The sequence below is a fragment of the Balaenoptera physalus genome (assembly GCF_965194825.1).
Source record: "Balaenoptera physalus genome assembly, chromosome: 16".
In the NCBI taxonomy this organism is placed as follows: domain Eukaryota; kingdom Metazoa; phylum Chordata; class Mammalia; order Artiodactyla; family Balaenopteridae; genus Balaenoptera; species Balaenoptera physalus.
In genome coordinates this window covers 54,818,949-54,845,043 of record NC_138898.1, presented here as the reverse complement: position 1 = coordinate 54,845,043, position 26,095 = coordinate 54,818,949, and the positions used below count along the sequence as shown (strand labels likewise).

At 60.7% G+C, this 26,095-nt stretch overlaps 1 protein-coding gene and 1 long non-coding RNA gene across 3 annotated transcripts; one reads left to right on the top strand and one right to left on the bottom strand.

Moving 5' to 3' along the window:
* Positions 1-600: 600 nt before the first annotated feature.
* Positions 601-21,732, bottom strand: GLIS2 (GLIS family zinc finger 2). Of its 2 annotated transcripts, none has more exons than XM_082429049.1 (9): positions 21,368-21,732; positions 10,593-10,669; positions 9,990-10,181; positions 7,026-7,269; positions 5,976-6,148; positions 5,257-5,433; positions 5,040-5,173; positions 4,837-4,958; positions 601-3,563 (listed from the first exon to the last, which is right to left on the bottom strand). In XM_082429049.1, exons 4-9 carry the CDS (start codon positions 7,195-7,197, stop codon positions 2,764-2,766), a joined length of 1,578 nt encoding a protein of 525 aa, XP_082285175.1. In that variant the 5' UTR covers positions 7,198-7,269; positions 9,990-10,181; positions 10,593-10,669; positions 21,368-21,732; the 3' UTR covers positions 601-2,763. The 2 variants fall into 2 exon arrangements, with proteins under 2 accessions (XP_082285175.1, XP_082285176.1); XM_082429050.1 differs by having other exon boundaries at positions 4,837-4,955; positions 21,368-21,721.
* Positions 21,733-21,949: 217 nt separating this feature from the next.
* On the top strand, positions 21,950-25,167 carry LOC309644860. The gene is made up of 2 exons (XR_014254626.1): positions 21,950-22,357; positions 22,859-25,167. It is a non-coding gene; the product is annotated as an uncharacterized lncRNA (long non-coding RNA).
* Positions 25,168-26,095: the final 928 nt, after the last annotated feature.

The following is a 26,095-nucleotide window of genomic DNA, read 5'->3' as shown; positions in this document are numbered from 1 at the left end:
GCGAGAAGCCAGCCAGCCTGGCCCTGCTCGTCCAAGGAAGTTGGTCGCGTTCTGTCAAGTACCGGACACAGGCACTCCTGCTGTCTCGGTCCCAGTGCCAGGCCCTCCCCTCCGCATCACTGCCCTCAGGTCTGCCCCGCCCACCCCGCTGGTGGATGGAGCTCAGGCCCCCCGGGCTCTGTCACTGGCCGCCTTTCCCTGACCTGGGTTGGGCTCTAACACCTCAGTAATCTGGGGGAAAAGCTCCAGGGTGTGGCGGGGAAAGAGGAGCTTTTGCCAGCCTCTCATTGCACCGAGGCCAGGGAGGCGGGCTTCCCCAGAGCTAAGGCGCTCAACAAAGTCATGGCAGGCAGTGGCGGATGAGGACCTGAACCTGCGATGTGTTGTCCAGAACCTTCCATCTCAGCGCCTCCTGCTGCTGCCCTTCCCTTCCGGCTCCCAGCAGCAGATAGAGAGCTTGTGGCCCCCACAGGGTTGGGAGAAAACCCCAGAACAGGGCCTTGGCACTGCAGTCTGGGTGGGGGACCCCAGAGCCAGGCACGAGCGGTCAGAGGTGGTCTCCTGTGCGTGGCCCAGCTCCTGGCACATCCAAGACAAACCGTGTTTGTAACTCACTTTTATTGTTTCTTTATAAACTTCCTCTCACATGGAGGAATATATTGTTATAGTCATTAGCTTATCTCTTTTCTTTTTTTAAAACTCTATGCTAACAGCAATGGAGCCAAGAGGAGGAAAAACATAAGCTACGATAGAAAGGCACTTAGAACCTGTTAGAATACTGATATCCTGGAATGTGCAACAACAAACCGACAACAACAACACGTACACCGGCCCCTTCGGGCCTGGTCTATCACCGAGTCACATGCTGAGCTAATGTCACCTTCCAGTGCCCTGTTCCTCCGCTCCCGGGGCTTGAGTCTCAAACCCCTCACCCCAATGGGGACTTAAGGCCTGGGGCCCTTAGTGGGGGTGGGGGTGCCTGGGTCCTGGGTGGGGCGCGAGGGAAGGAGACCAGCTCCCTCCTGCTTTGCTCACAGCCCCTTCAAGGGGCAAAACCAGTGCTGCCGGGCCCTGTCAGTGGGCCGGGTCAGGGTGACCCCTCTGGGACAGAAGGGCAGTCCAGGAAAGGGCAGGGTCAGCAGAGCTGCTCAGAGGAGGGGAACTGCAGGGCTGCTAAGGACCCCCTGCAGTCCCATAGCTCCCTTGTTCTGCAGCCGGCGACACGGAGGGCTTGGTCACTGTGGCCAAGGGCAGGGCAGGCCTAGGAGCCAGACAGAGCTCCTGACTGCTGGGCCAGCACCTCCCAGACGGAACCAGGCCCCCTACGGGGAGGGAATGTGAGGGCTCAGGGCGGGGAATGAGACATGTGCTGCACCGCCAGGGCCTGTGGGAGAGCCCAGCTCCCTGGGCTTGGGCAGCAGTGTGGGCTCTGGGGCACATGGAGCCCCAGCATCCTTAGCTTATTCTGGCCCCCTCCATGGGGGAGCAGAGCAGGGACACCTAGGGCAGGAGCTCAGCTCAGAAAAGCCAAAGGAAGCAGCCAGGTCGCCAAGTCCAGGCTCTTTCGTCTGGCTTCCCCTTCCCAGGCAGAGGGGCAGGGCCCTCCCAAGGGCATCCTTGGCTGCTTCGCGGCCCCTCTTCCCCTCCTCAAGGCCAGGTCCTTCCGTCCATGGCCTCTGGAAGCTCCCGTGCCCAGCACCGGCCTGGAGCCCTCCCTCGCCTGTGCTGGCCGTGACTTGGTGCTCCCAGGACAGGAGCCGTATCCCAGCCCGGGGTTGTGCCCAGCCAGCCTCCCCTCCTAACAACACCCTGCAGGCCTCCACAGCCCCTTTTTCAGGGTGGCACCACCCCAGGCCAGGCCAAGCCCAGCCCCACCTATTCCCTGAGCTGGGCCGGCCCCAGGTCCTGGCACCTCTCCCCGCTCAGGGCTCCCTGAAAGTAGAGGGAGGCCCAGTGGTGAAGGGGCAGATGAGTAGTCAGCCAGCCCCCTCAATCTGGAGTGTCAGCCAATCCAGAGGAGGGACCGACCCTCGGGCAGCGTGCTGGCTGCTGCAGATGGCAGGCAGTGAGGGGCAGCTGGCAGAGCGGGCCTCCCTCTCCAAGCTGGGAGGCGCCTTGTCATAAGGTAAGGTGGCTTCTTCCTGTGGCTTTGCCAGGGCCTGCGTCTGTCTTGCTCTCCCTCTGGAGGGTAGACCAGAGGGAAAGGCGTCAGGAGCCCCCAGAGCAGGGGCCCAGTGAGGCTAGGCAGGATGGGGTGGGGCCTCGATCCCAGGGGGTCCTCACAGCTCACCATCAAAGGGGGTGGGGAGGGAGCCTGGCGCTAGTCAGGAGGGCAGATGCCACCCCACCACCCCCACTGCTCGGACAGGGCTGGCAGGTGGGCAAGGGAGGGAGGGTGACCTGCCTGGTTGGCCACTGGATGAGGGTGGCACTAGAGTTGGGGGATGGGGGGACTGAGGGCTAGGTGGAGGATGGGGTCGGGTTGGGCAGAGGTGAGCCAGGCCTCAGCACCCAGGAGCACAGCTCTCCCTAGCTGGCAGACCCAGTTCCTCCCTTGGGAGCCTGGGGTGCCAGCAATGCCCTTCTAGCACCATCCTTGCTGCCCAGCTTATCTGGGGCTGGGTCTGCCCAGGGGACACAGCCAACTGGGCCCTGGGGCCGGAGAACATTATTGCCATTTCGCAGAAGAGTTTCCGTTCGTCGGGGGGGCAGGGCTGGGAGCCGCCGGCTGGGCTACAGGTGGTCGGCGTCCACGGAGTGGGTTCAGTTCACCACGGCCGGTTTGAGCAGCACGGAGCCCGGCGGGATGACCACCCAGCCAGGAGTGAGCGCCTCTGGGCTGCTGGCCGCCGAGTTGACGCCTGTGGACAGGTCCAGCACGGTGCCCGGCAGCAGGGGGAGGCCATCGGGACTTGGCCGGGAGCGGCCACTCTCAGTCCTCTCCAGGGGGGTCTTGCGGCCCTCCGTGCACAGGGCCCTGGCCGGCACCGCCCCACGCCCCTTCTCCCCCTCAGCCTTGCCGCCAGCGGAGCCAGCAAGGAGGGAGACCACGGGCAGGCCCAGCCCGCCAGCCCCAAAGGGCGAGGGCAGCAGCGGGTTCTTGGCCAGATTGAGGGGCAGGACGGGGCCGGGCAGCCCAGGGCCCATGCCCCCTGCACCCCCACCACTCCCGCCATTGCCACAGGCCAGGGCGCTGAGGTCAAGGGGGCCAGGGGCCAGGGGCAGAGGCAGGCCAGGCAGGCCAGGGCCTCCGAAGAGGGCAGCTGGGTTGGGGATGATGATCTGGGCCCCGCTGACGTAGGGGCTGCCGTCAGGGGCGGGCAGCGGTGGTTTGGGGGGCGGGCGAAGTTGCAGCAGCTCTTGCTGCTCGTGTGACACGAAGTGGCCGTGGGCCTTGATATGTTTGCGCAGCGAGCTGGGGTCCGTGTAGCGCTTGTGGCAGCCGGGCATCTTGCAGTAGTAGGGCTTGTCCACGTAGTGGGTACGCGTGTGCTTGAAGCGGTCACTGGAGTTGGAGTAGCGCTTGTTGCAGCCCTCGTAGGGGCACACGTAGGGCTTCTCGCCTGTGGGCGGCGCCGGTGCCGGTGTGAGGGGCTCCCGCCACCCAGGCCATCCCAGCCCAGTTTCCCACCCCCGACCACCCACTCGAGAGTCCCCAGGCCCCTCACCCCAGACTGAGACCTCCCTGAGAGCAGGGGCTGTGTGATTTGGGGGGCGCTGTGCTCAGCACCAGCAGGAGCTCTGACTCCAGTGGAGACGGCAGGTCGTGGCTGCTGAGAAGCCAGCCTGTGGCCTGGCTGTGTGTGCCCTTGGTCTCAGGCCTGTGCTTCAGACTTTGATGACAGCGACCAGTTCCACAGGTAATTGCTTAAAGACCCTGCTAGGGCCTGGCTCACAGTGAGCGCTGCGTGGATGCCCTTGGCCCTGACAACACAGTTCCTCCGGATTTACTAAAGGGCTGCTCCCGCTGACCAGGGCTGGCCGGAGCCCCGTGAAGCTGTGAGCCTTTGAGATGTGCCTCTAGTGTAAAATATACACCGGAGTCCACAGACTTTGTAGGAAATGAAGAATTTCAGTGTCTCCTTGATGTGTGTGGGGTTTTTTTGTTTGTTTGTTTTTTGGCCACGCAGCGCAGGCATTCGGGATCTTAGTCCCCTGACCAGGGATCAAACCTGCGCCTCCTGCATTGGAAGCACAGTCTTAACCACTGGACCGCCAGGGAAGTCCCTCCCTGATGTTTTAATATTGAATATAATTTTTTTTTAATTTTGAATATATTGAGTTCAAGAAAATGTATCATTGTAATTCACCTCACCGTTTATTTCTTTGTACTTTTTTCAATGTGGGCGATTAGGAAATTTAAAATTAAGGGGCTTCTCTGGCGATCCAGTGGCTAAGACTCCACACTCCCAATACAGGGGCCCCGGGTTTGATCTCTGGTCAGGGAACGAGATCCCACATGCTACAACTAAGAGTTCGCGTGCCGCAACTAAGACCCGGCGCAGCCAAATAAATAAATAAATATTTTTAAAATAAATAAATTAAGTGTGTGGCTCTGCTGGCCAGTGCTGGCCCTATTGTGTGCTGGGGTCCATGAGGAGCGAGCAGACACACTGCAGTCACAGGTGGCATGAGTCGACGATCATACAAACACAATGCCGAGTGTGACACAGGAAGACAAGTCTGTGTCCCGAGAGCGCGTGGCGAGGGTCTGACCCACGGGAGAGGCTTCCCCAGCAAGTGGCACTCAGAAAGGGACCGCCAAACAGTTGGGGTACGCGCCTGTCTCTTGGCTGCGGGGATGGCCCGGCGCCCGCGCTCCAGCCCCGCCCTCACCTGTGTGTGACCGGTTGTGGATCTTCAGGTTCTCCAGGCGGGAGAAGCTCTTGCTGCAGGTGGGGCAGCGGTGCGGCTTCTCATTGGTGTGTGTGCGGATGTGGATGAGCATCTTGTATCTGCTCCAGGGAGGGCACAGGAGGAGCACAGCTCAGCCGCTGGACACCCAGGCCCCCCTCCCCACCCACCTCGCCCTCCCTCACCTGGCGTTGAAGCCGCGCCCATGGCGGGCACAGCCCTCCCAGTGGCAGCAGTAGCCTGCATCCTTTTCGGGCTTGACGTGGTAGTCGTTGACGTGGTCCACCAGGTCTTGTAGGAGCTCGAAGGGCTGGTTACACTGTAGGGCCAAGAGGGTGCTGAGCCCGAGTGGGGCCGCCACCTCCCCCAGACCCTGCCCCACTCTTCCCAACCCCCACTCACCTTGGCCCAGCGACACACCAGCTGCTTGGGCAGGGGCAGCTCTGGCGAGAGGCACTTGTCCTTGGGGGTGGTGAGGAAGGAGGAAGCAGGCAGGTGCAGGGCCCCCCCGGAGCCTAGGGGCAGGAAGAACTGGAAGGAGCTGGGGACGCTGTCCAGGTAGCGCAGCGGCTGGAGGTCCTGGGGGAGGGCAGGGGGCAGAGCTGGTCAGCACCTGCCCACGGGCCAGTGGGCCCAAATCCCACCCCCACACCCCCCGTCTCCCTCTGTCTGGGGGTTGAGCTGTGTCCCACACGAGGACATGTCCCAGCCCCAACCCCTGGTACCTGTGTGCATGACCTTGTATAGAAATAGGGTCTTTGCAGATATAAGTTAAGAGGTCAGACTGGACAGGGGCCCTAAACCCAGTGTCCAGTGTCTCCATAAGAGAAAGGGAGATTTGGAGACAGACACACAGAGGGGGGGAGGCTGTGTGATGACAGAGGCAGAGAGTGGAGTGACATGGCTAGAAGGCAAGGAGCACCTGGAGCCGCCAGAAGCTGGGAGAGGCAAGGGAGGACTCCCCCTAGAGCCTTCGGAGAGAGCATGGCCCTGTCAACACCTTGATTTTGGACTTCAGCTTCCAGAATAATACATTTCTGTTTTAAGCTACCCAGTATGTGGTCCTTTGTTACAGCGGCCCCAGGAATACACCTTCTCTAGAACACACATCCCCTCCTTACCGGGCCGGTGGGCACTGCAGGCAGGTCCCCATTGCCCTGGCGCTCAGGGGACAGCGAGCTGCTGCCATTGGGCGAGTCCAGCCCGGACGGCGGCGACAAGCTGAGGTCCACCAGGGGGGCTGCTGAAAAGCGTCCCTCTACCTTCTCGGGGAACTTGGGGTTCAGCAGGAAGCCTAGGGGAAAGGCATGATTCAGGGATACTGGAGCCAGGAGTTCTGACGGGCCAGGCCCTCCTGCCCACATCTCCTCCACTGTGACTCTGGAAGCAGACACCAGCCACGCCCTGCCCCCCCCCCACACCACCCTGGGACCCAGGAATCTGAGTAGCAGCCTGTACAGCTGACAAATGTGACCTCTGCTGTGGTGAGAGCTCAGCCACTGGTTAAGACGGGAAGTACCCATTTTACAGATGGGAATGGACTGGCACACAGAGTAAGTAACTGAATAGAGACTGGAACCCAGGGCCCCTGGTTCCCCATCACAATGTCTGGTAGGGACCTTTCTCACTTCTCTCCGGTCCCTTTCTGCCCCCTTCTATAACATGAAAGGTTTGGGATGGGCTGCTTCCAGAGCCTTCCAGCTCAGACGTGGTAGATCTGGTTTTCAGGGTCCGCTGGAGACGGAGCAGAAGACCTGAGCCCCAAGCACCCCCTGAGAAGCACTTGCTGGGCTCGGTCCCCAGTCTCAGTTGGTCTGGCTGACCGACCACTCTGCCTCAGAGCCCAGACACTGGGCCGCGGGGCCTTTTGTTACTACCCATGAATCCCCCGTGCCCCTTACCAGCTCCTCCAAACCCTCCCAGAGGCCTCAGTCTGAATCCTGGCTCTGCTGTGTCAGCTTCAGGAGCTGGGCAAGTCAGTTCCCTCCTCCCAGGGATAGTGTCACCTCCAAAGATAAACTGCTGGGAGGATGGATGGACAGTGTGGAGGGCGCCCTAAGTGAGGCTGTGAGGGGCTGTGACTATGTCTTGGTGGATACACCTGGGACGTTTTTCCTATCGCCAGGGCTCCATCAGGGCTCAGAGACTGCTGCCCTGCCCGGGCACAGTACCTGAGGGCGGGGAGCCCGGGGAGCCCGGGGTGGGGCTGTCATCCACTAGGCCGAGCTCCCTGTGCAGAGCTCGGTGCCGGACTGCACTCAGTGTCCTCTCCCGCTTCTCTCTCGCCGCCCGGAGCTTCGTGATGCTCAGCTTCAGGTCGAGCGGCTCGTCCAAGGAGTGCATGTTGATGGGGGCTGGGGGGTGGGGGCGGCAGCAGGCAGCGAGGGGCTCCCAAGCTGGTATTCAGGCAGGAACCTGGGAGGGGACAGGAGCTGTGTTGTGACACTGTGACCCCAGACTCCTCCTCGGGCTGAACCCATTAAAGCCCACAGGAGCGGAGAGGCAGTGGGTGTTGGGCAGTGTGAAGGCTGTCTCCCCGGGTAGAGAGACCCTCTGAGTGGCTCTGGACAGCAGGTATCATGGTGAGCCAACCACCAACCCACAGCTAACTCCTCCACTTCCCACGAGACTTTTCTGGGAAGCAAAGCTCACAGGGTCCATTCTGCCATGAATGGAGTTTTAGTGACACTGCCTCAGGTTGCAGAGCTAGGAAGTGGCAGAACCATCAGATTCAAGGCCACATCTTCTCCCTGGCCAGGCAAGTCCCAAAGGTCATTTCTGACTGAGTGGGAAGTCACGCCTGGGACATATGCCTGGTATGAGCTGGAAGACCCAGAACCAGGCCAGGAGGGCAATGAGTGTCCTCCCAGGTGGCCCTCAGAGGTGCTAGTTACTGACCGCTAGCACCTAGGCAGCTGTGGTCACCTCCAAGGGAATGAGGCTGAGAGCTTGTCCCAGGCAAGCTGTGCGAAGCCTGGCCTGGCCCCAAGGGTTGGGCAGACAAACAGGTGCCCTTGCCTCCCAGGGGCAGTCCAAGGAGAGGGTCCCACAGGAGTGGGGAGCCCAAGGACTCTGGGCCACCACCAGGGGGCAGCTGGGGACTGTGGCCCAGCCAGGCCAGCCAGGGGCAGGGTAGGGGGAAGTGATCAGCTGTCTAGTGGTTAGTAAAACACATACATACATAATTTTTTTTAATGGTGATGATATTCTTTTATTTTGAGTGGTGAATTTTCACCACTTTGAATTTCTCAATGGTGTAATTTTTTTCACATATAAGTGACCCAAGAGCAAGGTCAACTCTTTATTCCAAATTCAAACATCATTTTTTACAGCAGCAATCTTTTCACATGCTGGGAAATGGTGTTTCCTCGTGTTTGTTAATTGAGATGATCACACCCTGAAAATCTATCTGCCAAACAAGATACTCTCTGTCGTTCACCGAATCTAGCTCTTCACAATTTAATAGGAAACATCCCTGAGACCACCACATGGTAAAAGACTTTGTATATTTCACCAGTGTGTGTGTTTGCAGAGCTGCCTGGAGCTCTCTCCACGGAGCAGGACGGGGACCCCACGTCCTCACTCATCTTCTCCAGACCAAGCCCCTCAGCAACTTGGAGCTTGCCCCAGCTCCAAGCCCGGGCTCATCTGTCTCCCCGACAAGCTCCACTTCTGCCAAGACCCTCCGCACACACAGGTAACAGTGGTCCCCTCCCTCACTTAGGACCCTCTGCTTCTGGGGATGCATCCCAAGACCCCAGCACATGGCTAACATTGGAGTCTCTGAGCCTGGGGAGGGGGCAGCATTATCAGAGAATGGGTGGCCACACTTGGCTGTGGGACCGAGGTCTGTGACTTTACTTTTCCCTGTTAAACTCCATCAGGTGGGAGCTGGCAGATCTGTTTGGATTAACCCGCAGGCCATGCATGGGCCAGGGGCTCCCAGTGATGCCGGGGGGCTGGGACCAGACTGCCACCCTGTCCCCTTAGGAGCTCCAGACCCAGGTGGGCAGGTGACAGTGATGGATGGACCTGGGCCCCCTCCACTCTTCCTCTGGCTGGGCAGGGAGCTGCCCTCTGCCTGACCCACCCCCCCAGTTATGTCTGTCTGTCTGTGTGTCTGCCTGTCCCTCCACCTGTTTATTTTTAGACACAGGCCCAGTCCAACCTCCCTGAAGCTCCTCTGTGCTGGGAGCCTGGAAGGGGAGGAAGGAAGTAAATATTTATGCTGATTAAGAATTCAGGAGCCAGGAAGGGCTGGTGGCCTGGTCCTTCAGCTGGCCTAGAGCCACAGGCCTCCCCACAGCCTCTGTCCCCCACCCCTCTACCCGACCTTCTGGAGAAGGGGACCACGAGGGCAGGATAGTTTGGGAACTGGGAATTCAGACTGACACTGACTCTCATTGGCAACACTGCCCAAGTAACATCCTTTGGCACCTGCCCGATACCCTCTCCTAAGGCCAGAGGGGAGCCAGGGAGGAGCCATGGGTCACCTTGTTTTGAAGACTTGTAGGAGACACTGCCTCAGCCCAGAACTAGGGAGGACCCCAAAAGGAGCTTGTCTCCCGGGGTGAGGCTGGGACTACAGCACCCCCCTTAATCAGCAGACCCAGTCCCCAGAGACCCCCCCCCCCACTTCCTGCCACTGGGTCCTGCCCTGGGAACAGGGGTTCATTCTGATGAAAGCCAGAGCCCAGCCAGGAGGCCCAGCCTCCCCACCCCTGGGAAAGGAGGAAGGAGCCGCCCCCAAAAGCCCACAGCTCCCCACCCTGGGCTGTCCCCACCCAAGGGGAGACGCCTGTGACCCCCACTCCTGCTCTGACCTTGGCCAACGTCAAAGTGTCCCCTTCCACCCCCCACCCCCAGCCAGCAGTGGCCAGTTCTGGGCTCGGGCTCTGCTCTTTGTTCCCGGGCTGGGTGATGGGGGCAGTCAGAGAGCCAGGGTCACATTCTCCTGGGCCTTAGAGGCCCAGAGTGGGTACGCAGCTGGGCCTGGAACCCCGGGACTGGCGCTGTGATCACCTCCGGAGGCCGGCAGCCAGCCATCCATTACCCGATCGATTTGGGGGTGGGGAGGTGGACACTCGGTGTCTGTTTCCCGGAGAAGGAGAGGGACGCTCCGAAGGGTGACCCGCCTCGCTGAGAGTAGAGGCGAGTCTCTTAGGTAGCGCGGAGCCTGGCTGCGGAACCCTGGCCTCAGTTTCCCGCTGATCGCGAGGTGACGCGACAAGCGCCCCGCTAGCGCGGGGTCATGCGGTCCCCGAGCGCGGGGGTTGGGCGGGGAGGCGGCGCCGAGGTGGCCGCGCAGCCGGGCGCCGCTGCTCCAGCTGCGAAAGGAACTAATTAGGGCGGAGGGAGCGGGAGGAAGCGGCGCGGATGGGAGCGCGCGGGGGTGGCGCGGGGACCACCGGGGCGGCGGGGGCGGGGCGGGGTCACCCCGAGGGTGGGCCGCGGTGGCCCTCGGGGGCCCGGCCCCCGCCCCGCCGCGCCCGCCTGCTGGCCGAGCGCAGACAATGGCCGCTATTGTGCGCCCTCCGGCCGCGCGCAGACGGCCCCCAGCTGCAGCGCCCGCAGCGCCCTCCCGGCCCTACCTGGCAGCCCGGCCCACCCCAGCGGGGGGCGGGGCCGGCCCTTCGGGGAAACTAAGGCCGGGACAAGTCACCGCCTCCGCCAGGGTCCTGCGGCGTGGGGTGGAACGCACAGCCGAAAGCGGGGGTCAGCATCCATTAAGCACCTACCATGTGCCAGGAGCCGTCTGTGCACGAATTCTCTGAACCCTCTAAAGTCGCTCTTGTGAGTGACGCCGTTGGTTTCCCTGTGGCACAGATGGGGAAACTGAGGCTCAAGGTCACCAGGCTAATGGGAGCCGCCGGCAGGAATCTGCTCTGGAGAAAGCCCCTCGTCCCTGCTTGGGAGAGGGCCGCTGGCTGGGCCTGAGCCGGGAGAGGGGCCTGTGTGGACAGGCGGCGGGCTTGGTACGACCCCTGAGAAGCGCTCAGGGTCTCCTTGGCAGAAACAGAGGACAGGGCCCCTGTAAGAGGGGCCTCCCTGCCCACCCCACAGCAGCGTGGGACCAGGTGAGCGAGCGCCAGGGTAGCAGTGTTGTCAGGGCAACAAGAGGCATACCCCTTATTCCCAGGGGTTGTCCTGAAACTGCCCTTTGAGCAGCCATGACCCGTCCAGCCTAGGACTTGGGGACCAGGAACCAGGAGGTACCTCTCAAAAGCCCACGTGACTTTCTTGCTATGGAATGGAAAGCAGAAGCAAGTCCCTGGCTTCCTTGCATCTGGAAGGGTGCCCCTGCATCTGGTACAGGGACCATCATTGTCAGCACGTGGGTCTTACAGAGGGGGAAGCTGAGGGCTGGGAGGGGAGACCTCTGGCCCAGGTTGCATGAGTGGGTGGCATGCCCACTGTTTAAGGCAGGTGTTGTTTCATCCCCATTTACAGATGCAAAAACTGAAGCTCAGGGAGATTAAGTGATCTGTCCAGGGTCACACAGCTTGTCTGTGGAAGAGCTGGGTTTCAAGCCCATGTGAGCCCAGAAGCTGTGTTCACCATTAGCCCCTCCTGGGCCCATGGACGTGGGAAGGGGCAGGCAAAGGGGATCTGGCTTCCCACCCCCTCCCTGCCCAAGGGTTTGTGGGAGCTAGGTGCAGAGCCCAGGAGGGACAGCAGACCGTGAGTGGGGGCTGGAGGGGCTGACTATTGGGGGGGGGCCCACAGGGAGGCTTGGGGAGCTGAGGGCAGATATGCTACCAAAGCAAACGGCCCCACAGCCCTGCATTCCTGGGAACTGCTGCGGTGCCCTGCTCTGGCCAAGAGCTCCACCCTCCTCAGCCGCGCAGTGGCGGGGGCCGGTGGGCAGGGGCAGGCCTCATCTTCTCAGGGCCCCCCTTCCTGACCAGGCCACAGAGCAGGGCTCCAGTATGGGTCAGACCACCTGGGTCTCCAACTTGGCTCTGCCACTTCCTGCCCATTTGACTTAGGGCAAGTCACCTCCCAGTCTGAGCCTCATTGTTGTCATGTCTAAAACAGGACGATAATCATAGTATAAGACATACCCCTCGGGCTTCCCTGGTGGCACAGTGGTTAAGAATCCACCTGCCAATGCAGGGGACACGGGTTCGAGCACTGGTCTGGGAAGATCCCACATGCCGCGGAGCAACTAAACCCGTGCGCCACAGCTACTGAGCCTGCGCTCTAGGACCTGCGAGCCACAGCTACTGAAGCCCACATGCCTAGAGCCTGTGCTCCGCAACAAGAGAAGCCACCGCAATGAGAAGCCCTAGCACTGCAACAAAGAGTAGCCCCCACTTGCCGCAACTAGAGAAAGCCTGCGCCCAGCAACAAAGCCCCAACTCAGCCATAAATAAATAAATAAATAAATTTAAAGACATACCCCTCATTGGATTTTGGGGAGAAATCAATAAAATGGTGCACATCCAATGATCAATGTTTCCCGCTAGTATGTAATGTTCAGCACCTAGAACACTGCTGGGCACATAGTAGGTGCTTAATCAAACTTGTGAATGGTCACCAGCTCTGCTGAGTCCCCCAGTCTTTGGCCAGTTTGGGGCTGTGAGGACAGCTGAGAGGGGACCGGCCCTCCCACTGTAATCACAGACAGTCTCACCCTCAGCTGGGAGTACCTGTACTTCAGTTGAGGGTGTAACTAAACAAGCTTGTGCCCCTCGGAGGGCCGCAGTCTCTGCTATCCAGTGGAGTGGCCACAGCTAACCCAAGCCACCTTCCAGAGCCCGACTGCATCAAAGAAAGAGCACTGGGAGGCCCTGGAGAGTCTCTGAGCAGCCCTGGAAGAAGGAAGCCTCCTCCCAGGACCCAGGGGGCTTATCCTGAGGCCTCGACCCAAGCAGGTCCCAGGAGAGGGGCCAGTACCGGCAGCACTTCCTGGAAGAGCGTGGGGTTCGCCTTCCCCAGGAACCTCTTGCTTGACAAGCATACCCCGCCCCCACCCCAAGATGGGCACTCAGCCAGCATGGGAGTGAGGGTGGGGGGCTTCCCCAGGTACCCTGGAGGGCAGACCCTGCCCAGGTGGGAGCTCAAGGGCCTCCAGGTGATGCAACCAGGGCTGAGCTCTCTGCTTAGCCATGGGGGCCTCGGGAAAGCTCCCAGCTGGGCACCTCCTGAGCAGGGGTGCATGCCGGGAACCCCCACTTGGGTACGTTTAGAAAGCACTACCCAGAGTCAGGCTACCAGGTCCCAGTCCCGTCACACCTCTGAGACTTGGTTTCCTCATCAGGAATACAGGCCCCATGGATAAGGTGCCAGCTCATGGGGCACCCCACAGGGCGAGCTTGCCAGGCACCTGGCACACAGGAGGTGCCAGCAACTGGTAGCCTTGAAGATTCTTGTTTCCAGCCCTGGGCTGGGGGTGCCCCACACAGTAACTCAGCCTCCAAGGTCACCCAGATGGTTCAAGCAGCACTGATGCTGGAAGGCAAGCAGCTGGTTCCCCTATGCCCCTCCCCAGCTCCAGCTTCCCAGGAGCTACATTTCCTTCCCCAATGCCAGCAGGGTGACACCAGGCTCAAGCTCGGGGGCGGGGGGGGGAGCAGCTCACACATGGGCCAGGCCTGCACATGCACACTCACACAGACACACACACCCATCCAGCTGCAAGGGCCAGCCTGGCACAGAGGCCTCCCCTAGCCTGGTGGCTCCAGGCCCATCAAGGCGGCCTCCCACCCCCCGCTGCCTGCCTGCCTGCAGCCACCTTTGCACAACTATGTCTGGTATTTTCCTGTCTGCCCAGCTTGGGGGTGGGGGGTGTGTGTGTGGGGCTATGAGCACTGCCTGCACCTGGGCCTCAGCCAGAGGCAAGCCCGCCAAGCAGCCCCCACGCCCAGGTGGCGGGTGGAGAGGGAAGGGCTGGGCCCCCAGGCCGCCCAAATCCCTGGGAGGGGCCAGCACCAGGGGAGCCAGACAGGGACACACACCAGCAAGGCTTAGGCACAGCAGCCCAGGCCCTGCCAGGCAGCACTGCCACTCGGAGTGGGCGGGCAGGGCTGGGAGCTCTGCCAGTGCTCTCTAGGGCCTGCAGAGGCGTTGGCCAGTGTCCCACAGGACATGGATGGGCACCCAGGGCACCCCCAGACATATAGGCACATGCATATGTGTCACACCTGTGCACACACACGCCACACACAGGACACGGCAGGTAACCAGGGTCAGGGTCCTGGACCCAGGAGTCTCGGCTTATGGGTGGGAGCGGGGATGAGGCCCAGTCCCCACAGAGAAGGAAACACTGTGCTTCCCACACTGAGCCTGGCTGCAGGAAGAGCCCAGGAGTGCCACCCAAGTCCTGGGCGCCCCTCCTCACGGCCCAACCCTCCCACCACCCCGGGACAGGGACCCGGCCCATTGCGAACAGCCCCCACCAACTCAAGACCGCAGGAGGTGGCAGGAGGCGGCTAGGCGGGCTCTGGACTTTGGCCCTTCCCTCCGCCTCATTTACCAACCACTCAGTTATGCATTCCAACACCAGGCCCTCCGCTCGGTCCTGGGGGCCCACAGATGAATGAGAATGAAGGGCGCCCAGACTCACAGAGGTGAACAATGTTAGGGGTGAGGCGCTCCTGTGTGTGTGTGTGTGTTGGGGGGTTGGATCCAAGTTGGCCACGTGGACATGCAGTGAAGCGCTGGGGTCCTGACAACGAGTGCTGTGGGCCATCTCCATTCATCCTCAGGACCCTGTGAATTAGGTGCTATTCTCCCCACTTTCCAGATGGGGAAACTGAAGCTCAGAGTGGTCCAGTTACCTGCCAAAGTCACAGAGCTTATAAATAGCACAGCTAGGATTCACCTCCAGGCTCCAAAGCCCACATTCTTTCTGCGCCCAACACTGCAGAGGCCTGGGAGTGTGGCCCCAACTGACCCACAATGAACCTGCCTGTCATTCAGCAGAGGAGGAAGCCCAAGAGAGAGGCTGGGCCAGGACCTGGAGGGTACTGGGGAGCCATGGTCTGCTCTACACAGAAGACTGCCATCTCCTTTCCAGCCCAATCTCCTGTTCCCAGGCTCTCCCCTTCAGCACCTCCTTTCTCAGGACTCCCTGCCTCCTGCTCACCTGATGCTCTTGGGTGCTAGCTCCTGCCTCACAACCTTCTGTGCTTCCATATTCTCCTCCAGCTGCCACTCCCCTCCGATCTCCTCCTCCAGAGAGTCTCCCCTGATTCACTCTTTGCCTCTTGCAGCCATACATGGCTGTTCTTCCAGGTGCCTGAAAGCTGAGCAGAGGACCTGCCTCTGTCCCCACACCACTGAGGGCAGCATCCTTAGCCCTGCAGTGGCCCCTTGCTGCCTGCCACACTCGCCCTGGGTCCAAGTCCTCACAAGTGCATCACTAATGCCACTCCTTCCACCACAGTGAACTGAGCAGCAATGGGAAGTGCTGGGGACTCAGAGCCAGACAACCAGGCCTGCTCCGATTTGATGTGAGCAAGGCTCTGGGCCTCAGTTTCCCCATTGGTGAAAGGAGGGGGCTGGCCTAGAGTAGGACCAGAGCTTGAACATCCAAACCACACCCCTAACGGCACCATCACACCTGCCCTTCCCTTCTCTCTCTCTCTTTTTTTTTTTGCCCATGCTGCAAGGCGTGGATCTTAGTTCCCCAACCAGGGATCAAACCCATGCCCCCTGCAGTGGAAGCACGGAGTCTTAACCACTGGAGTGCCAGGGAAGTCCCCAGCCCTTCACTTTTCTCAAACACTTGGTACTCAGTGAATGTTTGCTGAGTGAATGAGAGAACGAATCCATTGGTGGTACCTACCAGCAGAGGAGGTGTGGAGGGGCTTAAGGCCCAAAGAGGGAAGTGGCTTGCCCACGAGGCAGGGCCCTGACACAGATGTCTCCTCCTCCCTGTCTGGGGCAAGGGACCCAGGAGCAGACCTGGGCGGTGAGGGTAAGGCAGTCAGCATCACCCTGATCGGTTGGGATGACCAGAAGGGCGCAGTTCCCCCAGCTTCATCTCCTGCCACTCCCACCCAGCCCTGACACAGAGCCGCCCCAGAACAGCTGGTCTAGACCAGGCCCAGCAGGAGCTCCAGCACAAACTCTGGACTCCACCCCCATGCCCTCTTCCCAGCCACCCCTGCCCCTCCCCTGCTCCCACTCTGGGCAGCAAAGCAAGTCCAGAAGCCAGGGGCATGAACCCAAAGGAAACACCCACTGGGTGGGGCCGTGCCAGGCCTGGCCTGTTTCAGGCCCTTGGGGCCCAGGGCCCACGGGGCCACTCAGGGTGTCCACTAGGTATCCTGAAGGGGGTGTTGGGGGCCTGGCCTGGAGGAGGTTGGGGCTGGCAGGCAGATAGCCAGCAGCACTGGAATGGGGGGTACTTTACAACAGGCAGGATGATGGAGGGCCCCACGGCCTTGGGGGGAGGTGGACATCACAGCTCTGGGTCAGTCAGCCTGGAAGTGTGGTGATGGGGGTTGCCGGGGGTCTGGACGCAGGAAGGAGTGGCCCTGGGGAGAAATGGCTCAGGCAGGCTGGGACTTGCCAGGCAGACCCAGGCGGACGATGGGGGGAGGGAGGGAGGCTTCCTCCAGACACAGCTGTCCCCACATGATGCCCATGCAGAGGATGGGGGGCAGCAGAGAAGCTGGGGGGATTCCCAGGCTGAACTGACATTTCAGGGGCCAGGACCACACAATCCTAGGCTTTGGTTCCCCCTGACCCTCCCTGATCTCAAGTGACCCTGGGCCAAGCCCTCAAGTCTCTGAGCCTCAGTTTCCTCCACACCCGCCTCCTTACTCCCAGGGTCCCAGTGGGATGCTACCCTGTGAGTGTGTCAGGCAAACAAGACCCTCGGTCAGCCAGGCAGGATTGTCTTTCTGGAGGCTCCCGGGGGCTGACTCAGGCAGCTCAGCAGTCTCCTGGGGCCTCAGCAGGTTCCCACCCTCCCTTGGCCATGACTGGAGGAGGGGGCCAGGGGCCGGGTCTGAGTCCTTCTGCAGATAGCCATCTGCCATGACGGGGGTATGTGTACACATGCATGTCACACATGCTCATGTCGGGCCCTCGCTGTGGAGGTACTACCTGGCCTCTCTGGCAGTGAAGACAAAGGACCTGAGGAGGCTCCAGCCACCCCCCAGTTATGGCTCTGGAGGATTCTCAGCCCCCGCTGCCCATCCCCCACCAGGGGCAACTGGAGCAGATGGGAAGTCCTCCCCCATCTCTGTGGCCCCCAGGCCCCTCCAGTTACCCAGACCCTCCATCCCATCTGAGAGGGGGAGGGGAGTGAAGAGCCAGAGCTCCCTGCCCCCCAAGATGCCCAGAGCCAGGGCCTCTACCCTGCCCAGCCTGAGGGAGCTTGAAGAGACATGTCCCAGGCAGGAGGCAGGTCAGACCTCTGGGGCTCCCGGAGCACCTGGGAGGGGTCCCACAGCCCCAGAGCTGGAATGGGAAAGAGGACCAAGGACCCCTGCAGACCTGGGCCAGGCCTCGTCTCCCCCGTGGAGAAGTCTGGAGCTGAGGCCAGGAGGATCAGTGCCAGAGAGAGGATGGAGGCTCGGGGCCCAGTACGCACAGCTGCTAGGGCCAGCTCGGGCCCCCGCAAGAGCAGGCTCCTCTCTTGTGCCAGGCCCCCAGACCCCAACCCCACCCTCCCGAGCCATAGCAGATCCAGGAACTCAGGCCCAGATGCCCATCGGCCCTCTTCCATCCTGTGCCTCAGTTTCCTCATTTGTCAAATAGGGATCAAAGGGTCTCTCTCACGAGGCTAAGGTAGCAATTTCAGGTGACAGATGTCAGTGCCTGTGATGGCCACTGGAAGGCATCCTTTTGATTTTTTCAGGGAGCTGTTAGAGGCGTTCCTCCCCTGCTGCTCCATCTCCTGACCCACTTCACCTCCCCAACCGACCCCCAGGCCCCGGGACCTGAGCTGATATTTTTATTAGTTGGAGAGACAGCAGGGGTTTATAGGGCTAAGTTGGATCCTGGAGAGAAACCTGGGTCTACTCCAGACCATGCCCCTGCATAAGACACCCCCCACCCACTCAGCAAGTCCTTTCCTGTCCAGGTGTCGGGGTCACCCCAACCCTGGCTGATCAGCAAAGCACTAGAGGTCCTGGGTGAAAGTGCAGAGTCCCTGCCCCCACGGTGGGACTGAAGCGGCCACCCTGGAAACCACTAGGGCAGATGTGTCCCAAGGGCCTTGCAAAAGCTGTGGTGTCTCCCACCCAGGGCTGGAGGCAGGCTGGGGCAAGGCTGGGTATCCCATCCCCGCCTGGCCCTGGCATTCTCAGAGAGGTGAACCCCCAGACTCATGTCTGGACTGTGGTCCATCTCTAGGACCCTTTCACAGGCCCTGGGAGGGGAAGCAATCTGGGCTGGGGGGAGATCCACATCTTTTGGCTGGCCCCAAAGACCCCCTCGCCAGCCAGGGACACCCCCACCTCTGAGAAGGGTGCTTATCGAGGTGAAGGGAGGACCACCCAGCACCTTCCAGGGGTCAGCCCTCTGGCCTCAGTCATCTGAGTGAAATATAAAATGACAATAATAGAGGAGGGCTTCTCAAAGCCTCGAAAAAGGCAGACCCACCCCCCACCGCCCCATTCCACTCGGCTCAGGGCCTCCCCACTGCAATCCGAATTTCCCACTTGGGTGAGGGGCCTCTTCAGCCCTGCCTGGAACACGGGAACCTGGGGAGGCCTCCTGCGCGGGAGAGAGCCAGGAGCGAGCCAGCAGCAGCCCTCGCCCCAACCCCTGGTGTGCCTCTCAGCGCCAGGGGCCCCACCCCAAACGCCTCCCAGAGAGCTCAACTGCACGCCCCAGCCCCACATCTGGTCCCCCAGCCACAGCTGTCGCCACCCTCCCTCATCCTGGGATTGCCCCAAACTCTGCCTGGCGCCCGTCCCCGCCCCCTCGCCCAAGTGGGAAATTCGGATTCCAGGCAAGTCGAGTTGGGGTAGATGGAAATGCACATAGGAAAATGTCAGGAAAACACATTCTTCCTTCTATAAGGCAGCTCAGACCCCAGGAGGATTAGGTGGCAGATGACACTCCCACCGCCTGGGCCAAGGCCAGGAAAGGAGGGGAAAAGGGAGAGGGGTCCACACGATGGGGCTGAGAGGGATCCAGGCCCTCTGACAAGCTCCAAGGAGAGGCCCTGGCAGAGCTCTGTCCCCAGACCAGTTTGCGCTTTTGCTCGGCACTCCCAGCAAGGAGGGGAGCCCAGGCAGAAGAAGACATCGCTGTGGCTACCCATTTGCAGCTGGGCTTTTCAGAAACAACAAAAGCTTTGGGGGGGGACTCAGTTCACAGGATTGTTTAAAATGAGGTTTCTGGATGTCTGTGGCATTCAGTTATTCATAGTGGCTCCACCCACGGATAATTGAGAGTTGGCTTTTGTTGGCCTTAGCCCCCTCTCGGCACCCGCCACCCCCAGGTCTTCTCATGGACTCTGCAGGTCAGGAAGCTCACCTTGTCTGACCCCTTGGTTTTACAGAAGAGGAAACTGAGACCCAGAAGGGGGAAGAGCCTGGCCCAAGGACCCTTGGGAGTTGGTGGCACCGCCAAATGTCAAATCCAGGACATCAGACTCCCAGGCCAGGGGCTTTTCCCACTCACCCTCCAGGCTGTGGCCCAGCTCCAGCGAATCCCCCAAAGCCACTGACCCCAAAAGCAGTGGTGCCTGGAAGTGGGGTGACTCACTGTCTGGCTTCCTGGGGCACCTCCTCCCCATCAGTGAGGGAAGGACTGGCAGGTGTCCCTGTGTAGAGAGCCAGGAGCAGGGAGAGGCCCCCCCCAGGGGTCCTGCATCAGGGTCACTCAGGGGCCGAAGAGCCCCAGCTGGAGGGATTTAACATCAAAGGTCAAAGGTCACAGACAGGGAAGGGCGGGCAGGCATAGGGGTCAGAGGGTCAGCGCTAATGGCAGCTCCGGAAAGGAGGGGGAGGGGAAGGGGCTAAGGAAAACGGGGCCGCTTTCAAGGGGTCTTCAACCCCCATAAATGGTGCCCAAGCCCCTGGCACTGCCTCCTGCTTGGCTGACTGTAGACAGGGCCAAGCCAAGCTGGGCTGGGCTGTGAAATGAGCTGGGCTGGAGCTCAGAAAGGGGTGTCCTGGGAGGGGCCCCCCAGGTGCAGCCCCTCCCCCAGTGCCAGCCAGGGCCAGCTGGGAGGCCCAGCCTGGGCCCAGAGGGGAGAAGGAGGAGCAGAGGGGAGGTGCCGAGGAGGTCGTGGAGAGGGTTGTGTGAGCTGGGCTGGAACAGCTGTGGCACCGTGGCACTGGTTTGGGGATTGGGGAGGGCTGGGCGGGTGGGCACACTGAAGGGGCCAGTTTCCCCTTCCCTGGGCCTGTCTTCCGTAGCTGCTGGTTAAGCCCCACCTTCCGTCCAGGATGTCAAGACAAGGCATGTAGGACCTTCAGATGGCTGCCTCCAAGGACCACAGCTCAGGCCCTGTCCCTGGCCCAGACCAAGAACCATGGGAGCCCAGGCCTTGGCCAGGTCCCCAGCTGGCCTGGCTGCCCCCTCAGTGTCAAGCGTTCCCTTCAGAGCCAAGATCCTGGGCTGTGATGGCTGGGGGCCCAGGGCTCCTCCCAGGATCCCTTCCCGCTTCCCAGGCCCCAGGGCAGGGCTGGGCAGCTCCCTGCAACCATCACTGCCCAGGGTGGCCGGCCAGGCGGGCCCTCCTGGAGAGGCGGACAGGCCGCATGCTGCCCTGCTGTGGCCTGAGTACCCGGCTGGGCAGGGCAGTGTGCCAAGGCCTCCAGGTGCCAGCCTGGATTCCAGCCCCATCCCAGGGGGCCTTCGGGGAAGCAGGGCGCAGGCATCTCCCTCCTTCGGGATGCACCTGCCTTGCCCCCTCCTTCCGCCCCCTCCAGACCCTCCCTCAGGCGGGTTGGAAACCCCTGCCCTCCCCACTCTACCAGACCCTTCTGCTTGCACCCAGACAGCAGGGGAGGAACAAGTGTTGGACAGGACGCCAGCTCCCAGTCCTGACCCCCCGGGACGCCTCCCTCCCCTGGCCCGAGGAAGGTCGGGGCTAGCCAGGGGCAGCAGGGGGAGACTTTCCTGGACCAGGGAGGAGACACCTTTCAGCCCCCATCCTAGAAACAGCCCCGCCGTGTGAAGGGGCGGCTGCCCGGCTGCCCCAGACAAGTTCATGGCCGGGCTCGGGGGTAGGGGTGGGGGCCCCTCTCACCCCGCAGCACGCCCCCACCGCGGCCGCCCAACTTCCCCGCCGAAGTTTGCTCCCGCCCGGGGCTCGGCCGCAGCTCGGCCCGGCCTCCGGACAGAGGGAGGTAAGGAGGGAGGAGAAAGACAGAGAGACGGAGGGACGGGGCCGGGGAGCCGGCGAGGGAGGGAGTGCGCGAGCCAGCGAGCGAGGGAGCAAGCGCGGGGGCCCCGGCGAGGGCTCACAATGGCCCGGGGCGAGGCGCGGACGAGGGAGGGGGAGGCGACCCTCGGGTCCCGCAGCTCCCGCGCGACAGGCCAGCCCCCCTCGCCGGTTCCCGTCCCCACGGCGCGATGCCTGGGGTCTTCCTACCTCGGCGGCGGGGGCGGTCGGGCTCCCGGCTGCGGGCTCCGGCGGTCTGGGGGCGGCGGGAGAGCGAGCGGGGGAGGGGGCCGGGCGGGCGGGGGCCAGGGCCCGAGGCTCACGGGGCGCAGGCTCCCCTGGCACGGCCGCCCGGCGCCCGGCCGCTCCGCCACATCTGCAGCTCCGGCAGGGAAGGTGGCCGCGGCGGCCGGGCCGTGCGGGGATGTCTTAGAGAGGGAGGGAGGAGGGAGGAGGGAGGAGGGAGGCGGCGGGAGGAGGGACAGGCGGGCCGCGGAGGAGGGGTAGGAGGAGGGGCGCGGGGGGCGGCCTCCCTCCCTCCTCCCTCCCCCGCTGCTTCCCTCACTCCCGCCCTCCCAGCAAACCCCTCTCGCCGCCGCGGCCCCAGGTCCGGGGCGCCAGCTGCCAGGCGGGGCGTGCGCGTCGGGGGGAGGGGGCGGCCGGGAGCCGGCGCTGGGCCGGGGGAGGGGAGGAAGGGAGGGCGGCGCGGCCGGGGGAGCGGGCACCGGGAGGGAGGGGGCGCTGGGCCGCGGCCGAGCCGCGCGCGTCCTCCGCGGCCCCATCCTCGGGTACCCCCCCCGCGGCCCCGCCCCCGGTCCGAGGGCAGCTCTAGGACACGGCCCAGGAGGTGGCCTGGGGGTGGCGGGGTGGGGAGGGACGTCCCGCCCTCGGGGAAGCCCGGAGAGGGGGCGGCGCGCGGAGGAGGACCGGAGAGAGGGTGTGCGGGCCCAGAGGAAAAGCCCCAAGACCGGGAAGATGGAGGAGGTCGCGGCGGCCGAGGGGGCGGGGGCCCCTCGTCTCCCTCTCGCGGGGTCACCTTGGCCTGGCCCCCTGCGGCCCCGGGCGGCGGGGAGGGCGGCAGGAATGCCTCTCCGCAGGCCCTGATTTCTCCGCCCAGCTCAGTTCCAGGAACGCGCGGGCAGCGCCCGGCGGGCAGAGGCCCTGGCTCCGGATTCGGGGCGGTGCAAGCCAGGATTCGAGGTGGGCCTCAGCCCATCCTTCCCGTCGGACGTCGGGCGGGTCCTCGCCCTGCCCTCGGCCTCAGTTTCCCGTGGAATAAGGAGGAGGCCCCACCGCGGTCTTGGTCCCAGCAGTTGGGACAACCTGCATTGTCAGGCCGAGCGCCGCTGGGGTCCTTGATCGCGCCTGGACCCTCAGCTCCCAGCGCGGTGCCAGCGGTTAGGAAGTGGAAGGAGTGGGTACACGCGAATGAGAAAGCCCCGCACCCGCACACGGCTAAGTTGATTTCTACCTCCTGAGATTTAACCCCAGACTCGCATTCTTAAGTGTGTTTTGTTTGGGCCAACCCAGAGCCCCCGCCCAATTATCTTCTTGCTGTCTGGTGGCAAATCTTGGTTCAGAAACAACCCTCCTGCTGTTGGCCAGCCCTGCCAGTTGGCCTTGAGGGGTCCAGGAGAGGAAAACCATCCTCCATAGGTGAGGCATCTGACTCGGGGCGTAATTTTGCCTTCATTCGTGTAGTTGATGCTGCGGTGCCCCGCCAGAGCCTGGGACGAGTGGGTCTTCATCACGCAGCATCCTCAGTGTGTGGCACAGTTCTTGGAACATAGTAGTTGCTCAGGACATGTTGCTCGTATGGACACAGAGTAGGTGCTCATTCCATCTTAACTGAATGTACATATGGTAGTGCTCATGACTTTTGCATGAATGGACACATAATAGGTGCTGTGAGCTGTTATGCGGACACATAGTAGATGTTCATTATATTTCGGGCAAATGGATACATAGTAGGTTGCAAGAATGGACACGTAATAGGTACTCACGACTGTTGCGTGAATAGACAGAGTAGGCGCTCATGAACTGTTGGGTGATACATGAAAGGCCAGTAGGCCTGGAAGGCGGCAATTTGGGGGTGACCTCCCCTGCCCCCATCCCGCCCCAGTTTCCCTCGTGTGGATAATGTGGAATGAGGCCGGGTTAAACATTAGCCGGCAGATGATCCCTGGGGAAGGCCAGCTTCGGGACCTAGCGCCTTCTGGAAGGGGCTGTTAAGGGCCGACTCTCTGGGTCCGCCGACCTACCAGTGCGTGGGGAGGGGCGGAGACCCAAGGCCACAGAGCGCCCCCTTCCGGCATCCCGGATCGCAGCGATTTAGCCCGCAGCGCGGCCTTGAAGACTGGGGCCTCACTTCGTGCCCCGTTGGCGGCGCCGGGCTCCAGCCCCGAGGGAATGCAGGTGTATGGAAAAGAGGTACACAAGGGGCTAGTTTTATAGTTGTTAAAAATGCTTATGGAATGCTTACAGGATGCCAGGCACTGTGCGACAGTAGGGACAGAGAGTGAACAACCCCAGCCATCCTTGCCCTCCTGGGTCTCACAGTTCAGTGGGAACGGATTCAAGTGAAATCCAAAGGTCTCTGCCCCATGAGGAGACCTGACCATAAGAAGCCTTAACCCGGAGCGCCTTTCTTATTTGTTTTTCTACTCCCGTTTGTTTTCATGGACAAGCATGTTGCTCTCAGTGAGAACTCTGACTTGGGATTCCAATGTTTGGATAGTGAATATTAGTATCTCCTTTCTGAGGTTGATGTGAAGATTAAATGAGGTACATTCTCAATACACATTAGTGGTCACTACCAGGTTTCAAGCCTGACCCACCGCTTTTCAATTCCAGGACCCAGCTGGGGTCCCCTTAGGTGCCAAATAAACCCCTAAATTTGGCACCTGGAAATCCAACAAGAATGAGGAACTCTATATATATTAGCTTGGCGGAGTTGACCCAAGCAGAAACCCCCGATTCTCAGCCAGACTAGTTCTTCCTCTGTATGAGATGCTTTACTTTCATTATATTCACAACAACCCTGATGGTGGGTCCTATTATTATTCCCATTTTGCAGAGGAAGAAACTGAGGCAGAGATTAAGTAATTTGGCTAAGGTCTTAGAAGCTAGTAGGAGGCATAGAACAGATTGCAGTCTCAGTCAATCTGATTCCAAAGCTTGTGTTATAACCCGCTACCTCCCTGGGGCATCAGATAAGTGGCAGGATAGGGGTACGGGACGTTTCAGAGGGCCAGTCTCTGAGAGGGTTTTTCACAGTATGCTTTTCTGGGAGGCAGCACCTGCTATAGTAGTTAGGCCAGGCATGGCTTCCTCCTTCTTAGTAAAAGGTGGGTGAAGAGGGATGTCCTCTTCATAAATGCTTCATAAATATTGCTGTTATAGACTGAATGTTTGTGTCCTCCCCCAAATTCATATGTTGAAGCTCTACACACCCACCCCACCCCCAAGTGTGATAATATTTGCACATGGGGCCTTCCGGAGTTAATTAGGTTTAAATAAGGTCATGAGGGTGGGGTCCCCATGATGGGATCAGTGCCCTTACAAGAAAAGGAAGAAAGATTGGATCTCTTTCTCTCTCTCTCTCCCTCCCCCTCTCCCTCCCATGTGAGGACACAGCAAGAAGGTGGCTGTCTGCAAGCAAGGAAGAGTCCTCACCAGGAACTGAATCTGTCAGCGCTTTGATCTTGGACTTCCAGCCTTTAGAACTGTGAGGAATAACATGTTGTTTAAGCTACCCAGTTTGTGGTATTTTGTTATAGCAGCCTGAGCTAAGATAATTGCTAATATATTTGGGGGCTGAATCTGGTCCCCTAATCTTTCATCAATAAACATTTTTTTTTTTTTTTTGGCCACTCTTTGCAGCTTGTGGGATCTTAGTTCCCCAACCAGGGATTGAACCTGGGCCCCAGCAGTGAAAGTGACGAGTCCTAACCACTGGACTGCCAGGGAATTCCCAATAAACATTTATTGAACATCTCCTAGGTTCCCATTCATTCAACAGATGCTTATTAAATTGTTATCATGTGGTCATTCAACAACATTTATTGAGGGCCTACTGTGTGCTGGGCTAGCAAACCCAGCCAGGTCTTCAAGGAGATCTCTCAGTCTAGTGGGGACTCCTTACATCAGTACCCAGAGGAGACATGGCTTACTCATTCACACACACATACCTGCCCACTGCAAGGAGGGTTTCCTGCACAACATGATGCTTAGTAAGTAGCTTTTCAATTAACACACGATGCAAGGTCCAGCAGAAACTCAGCTGTATAAGTACGGTTCCTGTCTTTCCAGAGCGTTTAATCTATTCTAGGGGCAGGAAGTGAATAATACAAGACAACACAGAGAAGTGAGCCTGAAGACCTATGTTACAGATGTAGGAGAGATGATAGGAACCGGGACAGATGAATGGCAGCAAATCCCAAACTCTAGCCCTTGACCTTAGCCAAGTCATCGCATCTCTCTTAGTTTCCCTATCTGTGAAATGGTGATCCTCATGCCTGTTATGGAGCTATGTGAGGCTCTACTGAGAGGGCACACAAAGGGCTCCCACCCATGCCGGGAGGGGAGAAAAAGAGTGCAGCAAATGGTAGCTATTATTGTTATTAATGAAGCCTGCAACCCACTGTGAGTGGGGGCCCAGGCACAAGGATGGAGCGATGGCAGGAGTGAGATCAGGGTGACTTATTAACCTTGAGCAGGCAGCTTGGGGAGATCTCTCCCTGTTGGTGCTGGCTTGCCGTGGCTGAGGGCTGGGGCTGACTATGGGTGGAGTGTTTATTCTGGGAATCAGCCCTGACTGTTCCTCACTCCCTGCTCCAGTGAGAAAGAAGGGCTTTGAGTCAGAACTGAGCGCCCTGCTGGGCCCAGCATGTATGACCCAGCCCACCTGCCAGCAGGGCCCCTGGCTGAGAATGCCCA